The sequence below is a fragment of the Gopherus evgoodei genome, chromosome 14 (assembly GCF_007399415.2).
Source record: "Gopherus evgoodei ecotype Sinaloan lineage chromosome 14, rGopEvg1_v1.p, whole genome shotgun sequence".
NCBI lineage: Eukaryota > Metazoa > Chordata > Testudines > Testudinidae > Gopherus > Gopherus evgoodei.
Window position 1 is genome coordinate 11,177,456 of NC_044335.1, and position 11,368 is coordinate 11,188,823.

General features: G+C 39.2%; 1 protein-coding gene across 1 annotated transcript; it reads left to right on the top strand.

Annotated features, from left to right (window-relative positions):
- Positions 1–10,607, top strand: PRELID3B (PRELI domain containing 3B). Its single transcript, XM_030533157.1, has 6 exons — positions 1–241; positions 1,252–1,420; positions 2,892–2,981; positions 3,817–3,887; positions 5,101–5,203; positions 8,042–10,607. The coding sequence occupies exons 1-6, from the start codon at positions 210–212 to the stop codon at positions 8,159–8,161; spliced, it is 585 nt and encodes a 194-aa protein (XP_030389017.1). The 5' UTR covers positions 1–209; the 3' UTR covers positions 8,162–10,607.
- The last annotated feature ends 761 nt before the right edge of the window (positions 10,608–11,368 follow it).

Consider the following 11,368-nt stretch of genomic DNA (forward strand, 5'->3'; position numbering starts at 1 on the left):
GCTTCTGATGTCACGCTGACGCAAGAGCGTAAGATTGGAGAGGGGAGTGCCCTCCCCGTCCCCCACCAGGGCCTAACGCGCCTCTGCTCACTGCGCAGGCGCAGGGGCCGCCGCCGGTTCTGGCTTCCGTTCTATTCGCAGGGGCGTCGCGTGAGGGGAAGACGCGCGGCCGCAGCACCGCCTGCCCCGGGCCAGTCACCGCCGGCACCATGAAGATCTGGACCTCGGAGCATGTCTTCGAGTAAGGGCGGCGGGGAACGGCCGCGGGGCCACGCGCGCGCTGTGCGGGGGATGAGCGACCCGGGTGGGGCCTGGGCCCGCGTGGAGAGGCTCGTTTCCCAGCCGGGGCGGTGTGAAGAGCGACGAGGGGGGCCCGCCGGCACAGCAGCTGCCGCTCTGTGGAGGCAAAGCCCCTGCCTCGGGGGCTCCCTCAGCGCCGCGGCCCGGAGACCCGAGCAGCGCCAGCAGCCTGTGGCAGGGGACCTGCGAGGGCCGGGGGGGGAAGGTTCTTGCCAAGGGGCCCGTAGCTAATTGTGGGTGCGAGGCGTAGGAGGCGGGCGAGGGGGAAGGGATGAGCCTCGAGCTCCGCGGAGCTGCAGGAGAGCTCTGGAGCTCGCAGGCTTGTCCCTTCCGCCGGCAGCCGTCGGTCCAGTGAAAAAGATCTCTACGGTTTGGGACGTCGGTGAAATTATCATGGCTGTTAATGCAGGTGGGGCAGTGGTTCTCAAACACCATTGCCCTGCGACACCCTTGTGACAACAAAAATTGCTACGCGACCCCGGGGGGGGGGGCGAAGCCTGAGTCTGCCTTAGTCCCACTGCTCCGGGGAGAGTGGGGGTGCAAAGCCTGAGCCTCACCATCCCGGGCAAGGAAGGGGTCAAAACCCGTGCCCCAGGGCTTCATCTCCAGCCAGGGGGCCTGTAACCTGTGCCCCGCTGCCTAGGGTTGTGGGGCTCAGGCTTCCCCAAGTCCCAGCAAGTCTAAGCCAGCCCTGGTGACCCCATTAAAATGTGGTCATGACCCACAGTTTGAGAACTGCTGTGTTACAGTAAAGCCAGTAATTAAGAAATATGCAATACTCTGGTATTCCACAAATAATTATTTGGTTTATGTATTGTTTCAACTGAATATGTTTTGTACCTGTATTTTTAAAGCAAACTGTAAACTGTATCTTTTTCATTATGTAACAGAAAGTATGACAAACTAATGTATGTAATTTATAAATGTGTTAATTTTGATTTATTTTGTCAGCCACCCCTGGGAAACAGTTACAACAGCTGCTATGCAGAAATACCCAAATCCCATGAACCCTAGTGTGATTGGAGTTGATGTATTAGACAGACACATAGACCCCAGTGGAAAGTTGCATAGCCATAGACTGCTCAGTACAGAATGGGGGATGCCTTCTATCGTAAAATCAGTAAGTACATTATTAGAAGATGAGAGAGAGAGTGCGTATGAGTTATCTCATTTTTATAAATAATCAAAACACTATATAATTTACAATTCAGCTCTTGGGACAACACAGGGCCTGGGGGATCATACGTACTGCACCATTCCTTAGTGCCATCCCATGTCCCTATCTCCTTTACAATTATTTATGTCCCTGTGGCACTAGGTCGGAGCAGTAACTTTACCTGCCCTCAAGCACAGAAGCTGCTCTTGTATCTAAATCTTGCTTTGTATAGGCAGGTGGGGGTAAAGCCCAATATGACCTTTCATGTCTTGCCTTGTAGCAACAACTCTTGTATCTTATTGCTTGGTTACTTGAAAAGCAGCAGCAGTAATCTGGTTAACAGCTGTTCTCTTAAGGTGTCGTTCCTAAAAATGGCAAATTTGTATTGGATTGTCAGGTACACTGACATTCTTCTGCTATGGTTTGATCCTTGAAGAAGTTTTGTAGTATACTTTGGTCCTGAAAGGTACATAAATCATTCCCAATGTATTAGCATGGCTTTCCTCATGATAAGAGTTTCTTTATTAGCTTAGTGGAAGAACCACATGCTTCCTTATTTATCATCAGTTTTAAATACCCCATAAATTAAGATCAGATCCCATTGTTGCACTTAACATAAACATTGTCAAAGACTGTTCTTGCCTCGAGTTCAAGACAGACGAGACAGACAAAGGTTGGGAGTAAGGGAGTAGTAGTATTTCCTTTTAATAGCTAGTGCTCCTGTTTTATGGTCTGGAAGAATAAGGTTGGACTTGGGAAACCATGCCACTTATTTCTCATCTAGTTGAGAGAACAGCATTCTTCTGATTTTTTGTGATGTTACTTTTAAATGATTAACAGAATTCTGTTTTTGTAAGTAGTAGATAATATAGTTTAGCCTATTGCATACTTTTCCAAAGTTTAAAAGGATGTTAACTTAAATCACATTTCAGTATAAATTGTTTTACCTGCAGTTGTTAAAAGTAACACAGTTGCTATAACTGAAAAGAATTATAGAAAAATTATTTTATTTTTCCCTGCACATTTGACAACTATCTATGGACAAATTCACCCTTTCCCCATATAATCATTCTGCAGCTTTTTTGCAGCATAATGAGCGAGAATGTTTTTCTAATAGGAGCATGTGGTTTTAAAACTGTCAGAGGGAAGAACAGTGGGACTTCTAGCTTTTTTTTAAATTGATGGATTTCAAACTGATGGCGTTCTTTTAAAGAAATTGAATTAAATTATACCTATTTTAAGCAGGAAATAAATACCAACTTTGTCATTTTAAGGCTAGTCGCATTTCTTACTCTTTATTCAGTATAGTAATGTTTACTTTGATATTCCATAGTATGTTGAAATGAAAGGAAAAAAGTAAATACAAATCTTTAACCTTTTCAGAATAGTTACTGCAGTGTGTTTGCGTGTATAATCTTGGGTGTCTGTCTTGTAGCTCATCGGTGCTTGCAGAACAAAGACATACGTTCAAGAACACTCTGTAGTTGACCCTGTGGAAAAAACAATGGAACTTAAGTCAAGTAATGTAAGTATTGTAATTTCTTTAATCAATAATACTAGAAAGTCACTAGTTGACTGACATGTTTAAATTGTATAAACAGTTTGAAAGAGAAAATTTTATCTTGAAAATAGCATACCTCATATTCTCAACCTCCTATAGCCCATTATAGTAAAGGAACTTTTTTGCCAGCTTTGTTATGAAACACCTGTACTAGAAATGATTAGTGATTAGCATATACAAAGCATCCCACCTTGTTTCAAAAATTCTTGTCGTATTGCTGCTACCTTACTGTGTAGTACTTTGCTCAGTACTGTATATCGTTTGTACATGGTTGTTGTTAAAATCCTTTTGTGATCTTAATATATGGAGATATACCTATCTCATAGAGCTGGAAGGGACCATGAAAGGTCATTGAGTCCAGTCCCCTGCCTTCACTAGCAGGAGCAAGTACTGATTTTGCCCCTGATTCCCAAGTGGCCCCCTCAAATCGATGCTTGTGAGTTCAGTCCTTATCAGGCCAGTGTTTAAACCCCTGAGCGCGCGCTCTCTCTCTCTCTCTCTCTCACACACACACACACAGTTCTTGACAGTGTATGCTGAAGGACATAAGAAGAAAAAGTAGTTTAGCAAGCTTGAATTTTAGGATTTATTTCTTTTATGTATGTTTATACCAGTTTCATTAAATAGTATTTCAGCTGTAATTTTAGAGTATTAAATTAGAATACCACATTGAAGGATGGTGTTTAAAATTAGATATTTGAGTGTTAAGGTATTCGGTTGTTCTAGTTGTATTTACTGCATCTTCTTAATGAAGCTTTTTTATTTATTTGATAAGAATCTAACTCATTTTATTCCATAGATTTCATTTACAAATCTGGTATCAGTAGATGAGAGGCTTATTTATAAACCACATCCTCAAGAGCCAGAAAAGTAAGCACATGTATATTTTGTCTTCAAGATTGCACCTTAGAAGAGTAAAATAAATTTACATTATCTTTAATGGCATTGCTTCTGCAAATCCCCACTATGAGATTGCATGCCCTTCCCTAGGACAGTGGAGTCCATTTCAAAGCAGCTGCTCAGGGAGTGAGCATATGCCCCTGTTTCAGCATTTTAAAATGAAGGCTATAAAAATCCCTGATCTCTCAACTGTCTCATTTCCAGAGTCCTGTGTTTTTTACAAATATGAAATAAAATGAAAAACAACATATAAAGCAAAAAACTCACCCTGCAGCTATGGCTTCTGTCCCATGGGGCTGGGCCCAGCACCTTGCTCTGGGGTATTGCGACTTGATGCATGGTTTCTCAGTGCCATTTCAGGTTTGGCCCGGCCACCCCTCTGTCATCATGATGCCACTGCCAGGCGAGTGCAGGGCAGGCTTGCTCTGTGACCTCCCTTGGCGAGACCCATCTCCCCTCCCCCATGTTGATAAAATAGATAAAATTAAATAACACAAAATTGCAGGAAAATAAAATGAAAAATTGTTAAATAAAATAAAAGGAATTTCATGGGTCTCTAATCTTTTTTTTCCCATCAACCTGAGTGCACACAGACCATAGACCTGTCTGCATCTGGATTTCTTTTAGACTAACTAAAGTAATTGTAGATCAGATTAGCTGCTCCTTTTGGGAGAGCTGTGTTATCATTTTGTAGCTAGTAGTATTCCACAGCCCCCTCCTGGAAGATTGGTGCTGCTAGTGAGTCTCTCTGTGGGAATATGTCCTGGCATTGTCATAAGGGAGAAAGGTGACTTTTGTTCTTTGAATGTAGTCCGTCTGCAGATCCATGTTGACCCTCCCTTTTACCCTTTATTATGGAGAATTTAGGATTCAAGAAGAAGTAAGGGACTTTTGTGGGTGGGTAGGGATTACTGTATCTTATTTCTGGAATGCTGGAACAGAGAATCATGCACACCCAGCCTCACAGCAACATATCCCATTTCAAAACAATTAGTCATTGGGGGGAGTGTGTACATGCTTTTCTGTTCCAGCATTCCAGAAGCAAGAGAGAGAAACAGCTTTGCCAGGTAGATCTGTGGAAGAAGGGCATTTGGAGAGTGGGGGGAGGAGCTATTTTTATAAAGAATATTTGTTTTTATAATGTGAAAAAATAAAGGGAACTTTTTTTTTTTTTTTTACTCAGAACCATTTTGACTCAAGAAGCAATAATCTCTGTGAAAGGTGTCAGTGTCAGCAGTTATCTAGAAGGATTAATGGAAAACACTATCTCTTCCAATGCGAATAAAGTAAGTATGACTCCTCCATATATGTTCTTTATGAGTTCTGGCTTCCTGATTTGTGGAGTTTAAAAAAAAAAAAAAGAATCTAAGGTTGGTTGGTTTTTTTACATTGTTCAAATTGCATTTAGTTTACTTTTAAAAAAAGATATGGCAGGGCTTTTCAAATGGGATTGTAGTGTGAATCATTTCTTGAAATACAGACCTTGTGATAGGCATCTCCACGCTCAACCTCTCAATCCTGATTCTGCACCTTCCCTAGCATAACAATAGCACTTTGTTAATATTGTCCTAACATTTAAAATGACAAAATAAAAATAAGCACGTTTTAGCATGATGGGTGTGGCTGCTTGATCACATCTCTCTGAATCTTTTGGGTTTTTTCTCCTCGTTGACTTTATATTTATTAGTACCAAGTATCCCCATGCTGCCTGGGCTAGCATCTCCAGGTCACTTTGAACTTTGGTTCTGTTCTATGTGTTTACTATTCGTCCAGTTCAACTGCCATCCAAAATTTTACATCCAGCAGATGTGAAGCAGATGCAAAAAGTTGCTTCCTTTTACTGTAACTGGTCAGCTAGCCTCTGGAAATCCAAACAGGTCCTGGACTGCACTACAGCAGTTGGAAAGCATAGGCTTGACAGAAGCAACTTTGCAATCACAATTTAAGCATTGCTAAACTAAAGAAAATCTTTAAAAAAAACCCAACACAAAACTGCACTTATTTCCTTGATACTTTGTTCGCTTTATTTGTTGAAACAGTGTGTGTTGAGGTCTCATTTAATTTACATCTTCAGTTTTATAAAAACTAAATTCATCAACTTTTGGTTTGCTAAAACTTAATTTATTAGTTACATGCATGGTCTTCGTCACCCCTGCCTTTTAATATTGTCATAGAATACAGAACTTTGGGAGAGACAAAATGAAAAGGCAGTAAATATAAACCTAATTAAAGAAAATACTACTTCACATAGTATTCACCTCAGTACAAAGATGCTCTGCACATTGTTTCATGTGACAACTTAAGTATAAAGAACAGGAGTACTTGTGGTACTTTATGCACAAATAAATGTGTTAGTCTCTAAGGTGCCACTAGTACTCCTGTTCTTTTTGCGGATACAGACTAACATGGCTGCTACTCTGAAACTTAGGTACAGTTTAAGTCTTTTAAAATGGGGAATAAGAGACATGTAAGGCTTTGTGTTGGCCTCCTGCATGAGGATAAATTTCAGCCTTAGAATATAATCCATTGTATTTGCTGGTGCCAGAGACAAGAAGACAAAACTGGATAATTTTATTGCCTTTTAGAACAATTTTATCTATGGCCCCTCTAATATTTCTCTCTTATAGTTTTTATAATAGTGCCCATCATTTTAGTTATGAGTGTCTCCCAAAGAATTTGAAATCAAATCTAAACAGCTAGACCTAATTTTCCTCCTTGCCTTCCCATCTGTCAGTCACGTGAATTTTTTTAAACTGTGTTTGTGAATGTTCTCTTTTCTCTGTTGTACTATTCATTTTCTGATTTTCCTCTTCCTTTTTTCTATACCTTTTTCTTTGTCGTCTTTCTTGTGGTTTTTACTGCAGCTGTAGGAGAGAGAAACTGAATTGAGTTTTCACTTGATTCTGAAAATATTTGTGAAAATTTTAGTCTCTGGTGGAGTAAACTCTGAAGCCTTGGTCCTGTTCTTGAGAATGCTCTGTTTCCTCTTTCTCAGTAGCTTCGTCCTTGATGTTGGCAGCATCATAGTTTCTAAGGACTGTCATCGTACACAGAATTTGTCTTAAAAAAACCAAAAAAACAACCTTGGGCCGGTATGATGGAAGGCCTTAATTTAAGATTGCAGCTTTTGAACTCAACACATTATTCTGTTAAGAGCCAGTGTAGTGAGAAGTCCATGTATATTAACATATGGAAATACCCAGGCAAGACACCCAAGAACTCTCCCTTGTATTTGCACTTTCCAGTAACCATACAATTATGATTAGTGCACAAGTATTTGTAAATCTCAGATTCAACTGATTTAAAGACACTTGACTTTTTTTTCTTCAAGTCCACTACAGTAAATTAAACTCATAATTTACAAGCAAATCAGGTAGATTTTCAGAAAATGTATTCTGTGCTGAAAGAAAATGCTATACCTTATCTTCATACGTAACGAAGTGGTTCAGTCCCTCTTGCATGCAAAACTCAACTCAGTCTTCCCTATGGAACTTATGCTTGTGACTAGGTATATAGTACAATGCAGTTATTCTGACCCGGAGCTTCCAAAGACCTGGCTCACCTGACGATTTGGGGTTTTTCTGTAAGATGTGGTGCATTCTTTTAACCAGTTTTGGCTATCATTAGTATCAGCTGTTTGAGATTCCAGCAACAGTTAGGTGTCCAAAAGGATTCCAGGGGTGTGTGAAGCTATAGCTTGTGGATTATAAAATTGTGTGTGTATGTTAAGCAAAAAGTCACATTGTCTACCTTGTATACATTTTGTCAAGACCTAATTACATTTTTGTTTTCTGCCTGTCAGTGAATACTAGCAGAAATTAATTTTAGATTTCAAATCCCGAGTATAAAGAGAAAAATGTTTAACATCACCTGGGCTCAAATAAAATTAATTAGCCATGGTCTTTCATAGCTTAGCCCTATAAAGTTTTAAAGGGAAGTCTGGGACTTGGGAGAAAGATCTGGTTTGCATGAATAGTGGAGGTATATCTGTGCTCACTCTTGGCTCCCCTGTTTCAACTGTTTTGTTCTAGCTAGTCTTCAAGAAAATATGATGCCTTGGCCATTTACTTACAGACCTTTCCTTTCTTCATAAATATGTGAATAAGTGTTTTTTTTAATTGCAGGGCCGTGAAGCATTGGAATGGGTAATCAGTAAATTGAATGCTGAAATTGAGGAGTTCACAGCTTCAGCAAGAGGAAGCATGAGGACTTCTATGGCAGCGGCAGCATTTGTAGAGAAATAATAGTGAATACAGCTATATCAATTAATAGGTCTAAGTGAAATAAGCAAACTAAAACTTCTCTCCAAGTTGAAATATATTTATTCTTATATTTGTTATTTAAAGGTATATTTGTATATTAGGTAGTTTTTAAATTAAAACTTGGAGAGAAGTTACAAATTCTTGTGACTGAAGGTTATGTGCTGGGGTTTCACTAACGTGTTAGTTTCATTGGACTGAACGTTTGTTTCAAATGAAATAACCTCCTAATATTCAGAGCTAATTCCTGTATTTAATGAACACTTATATAAAACAGTTCTTATCGTAGGTAAGGTTGCAGACGTTGCAGGAGATAGACATGTTAGTGAATCTTACTTGGGTGGAATTTAGTGGTTTGATTCATGAACTCTACCTCTTTTGGGACCAAGCACATAATTAAGCAAAATGGCTTATTCTAGCAAAGTTGGTGTTATGTTTGTCTTGGGCAGTTGAATGATATAACTTGATTTAGATGGAAGTTTTATTACTTGAAGTCTGAAGTATAAATGAATGTTTGTATAAAAATACTTGTTTTGAAAACTGCTGTTAAAAAGTTATTGGATAGCTGAGCTAAAACGGTACTTTTAAAGATAAACAGCATCTTAAAACTCTCACAATAAAAGTCACTGAATAGTTTTGAATAGTGTACTTACCTGCTGAGGCCCAAGTTCTGTCCTTAAATATGAAGTTGTGTTACATGCCAATAACTGAAAGAAGAATTTAGCCCATGTGCTTGCTTATTTTTCATCCACTATCACAATACAAAGGAAAACAATCTCTATGCAGAAGGTTACTGTAACCACATGTGCATTTTAACATGTAATTTTGTAGACTATTAAAGCTTCATAGAAAAGTAGAAATGTATTTTGAAATTCAGAAGAAAAACTTCCTTGATGTTGTTAGAGGAACTTTATAGAATTGTAGAAGTGAGACTGAGATACTTCTTCATATGTTTACAGGAGTTGTTACATTGCTAAACATGTTTAAAATGTTGCCTAATCATGCTTCAAAAATACGCATTAAGCATGGCATCACAGACTATTTGGGTGTCCTTTAATTTAAACACAGTATTTTGCATTTAATTTTCTATGTAATGCTTTGTGTGCCTCCTTTATATCTTATTGAAATAATTGTCTGCTTATAAACAAGGCTTTTAAATGAAAGACAGGAATCAGAATTTAGAAGAGGGTTCGATAATCTTGTCTCTTGGTACTGGCCACAGATTCTTGGTGCTGTCCCATTCTTGAGTTCCCACAGCTTATCGCTAAGGGTCAGATTTTTGCCAACTGTACTGAAGTCAAGTACCATATTACTCTGCAGATAATTCCATTGGAATCAGTGAATCAATCTCATAAAATAAGGTCTTGCCTACATGGCTTGTGTAGTCATGACACAGCTAAAAAACCCACCTCCATGAGAGGCATAGCTACCAGCACTAGGAGCATGGCTACCAGCGCTGGTGTACTGTCTATACAGGCACGTTACAGTGCTGAAACTTGCCGTGCTCAGGGGTGTGTGTTTTCACACCCCTGAGCGAGAAAGTTGCAGGACTGTAAAGTGCCAGCGTAGACAAGTCCTAAGGCACCCTTCAGGGGGAGGGAAAAGTGCAAAATGTAGCATTAAAGAAACAGCACTGATGATTTACTGGTCGGAAATCCTGACTTCTGGTGCCATAAGGGTCCATTTGGCATCTCAGACCAAATCCTAATCATATGTTGTTTTGTGTCATTTTTCAGAATATAAGATGTCACCTGTTTAGTATCTTCTGTTATATGCCATTTTTCTGTGATACTAAAGTTGCATATTGAATATTGTGTGTTAAAAGTGACACAAAACTAGATCTTTTCTTAGTTTAACAGTGCTCCATATAGTGGGAACACAAACTTCAATAAGATTTTATATAGAAGAAAGATTGTATGTGTGTGTATAATGCAACAAAATTAAATGTATCTATTTAATATTTTTTTCTACTTAAAACCTATGAAGTTTTAATTTGAGACTTTGTTAGTACATTTGTAAAAGCAACTCAAATCCATTAGGGTTTGTGGATTATTTTTACACATGGAGATTGTTCGTACAACTGAAATTATATTTCAACTAAAGATTAGTAAATGTTGCTACTTGATCAAATTTCTGTAGTCATAATGTATCTTGTGATAAAAGTTGCAATGCTCAAATTAGTGATTAGAAACTTTTTAAATTTGTACCTTTTCTCTTAAACCTAGCTTAATTCTGTGCATTTTAAACTCAATATAAATTTTCCTCATTTTGCCACACTGTGGACCAACTAACTTGAACTGGCAATATTTAGTAGGCATTTGAAGGATTTTGATTTGTTTCATATTTATTCAGGCTTTTGGACTCTTCCTGAGCAGGGTAGTGCTTTTGTGTGTAATTTTTTTATTTTAAATAAAATTGTTGCTGAGTGTTGGCTAGTTTGTAAGAAATCAATCAGGTCATAAGACCTTATATGCCCTTTAGAGTAGCAGTCAGTTTGAAGGCTACCGATTCTTTTCTTCACTGTTCTGTAGCGGAGGGAGAGAACTGAATGCAGGGGAAGAGACACTCTGCTTTTTAATTTACTTATAAAATAGCATATCCCCAAATTTACAGAGGCACTAATAAGTTAAGCACACACAGTTCCTATAACCTTTCTATACTGCCAAGTATCTTTTCTGTAAGACCACCATGCATTAACCTGCAGCCCAGTTCCAAGTCCATTGGAGTCAGTGCATGTTTTTTAGCAATATCTGCTCACCTTTCTTGGGGTTAACAGAGGGAACTGAAGTCATAGGGGCAGCGCAGCCCTTTCTGCCCTGAGCTTGTGACCTCCATCAAGAACTACTTTCCCAAAATTTCCCAAAGCTCCGTGGCACTGGGGGTATCCTGCAAGTGTTGCTATGGAGAGGCAACATTATGAACCACAATTACCATAGTAACCTCGTTCTTTTTTTTTTTTTTTAATACCTGCTTGCTTGCTCTATCACCATGGCATTAAACCCTTGGGTTATAGAAAGCTGGCCTGGGACCCAGTTTCTTAGTTCCTAACCAGTCTAGGAACATGTTTTAAAAAAATGATTTAACTAGTAGGCTGGCTAGACTTAGAAATGGGTTTAGGTGAAACCATTTTTAACTGCTTTGAGAGGTTGGCTTATTCACAGGGTGAGGCCATTCATGGGAGAGGGAGCAAGG

Coding starts and splice junctions, on each gene's coding strand:
- PRELID3B (XM_030533157.1), top strand. CDS start 210: ATGAAGATCTGGACCTCGGAGCATGTCTTCGA. Junction 2,982..3,816: donor TGGAACTTAAGTCAAGTAAT/GTAAGTATTGTA, acceptor TTTATTCCATAG/ATTTCATTTACAAATCTGGT. Junction 5,204..8,041: donor TCTCTTCCAATGCGAATAAA/GTAAGTATGACT, acceptor TTTTAATTGCAG/GGCCGTGAAGCATTGGAATG.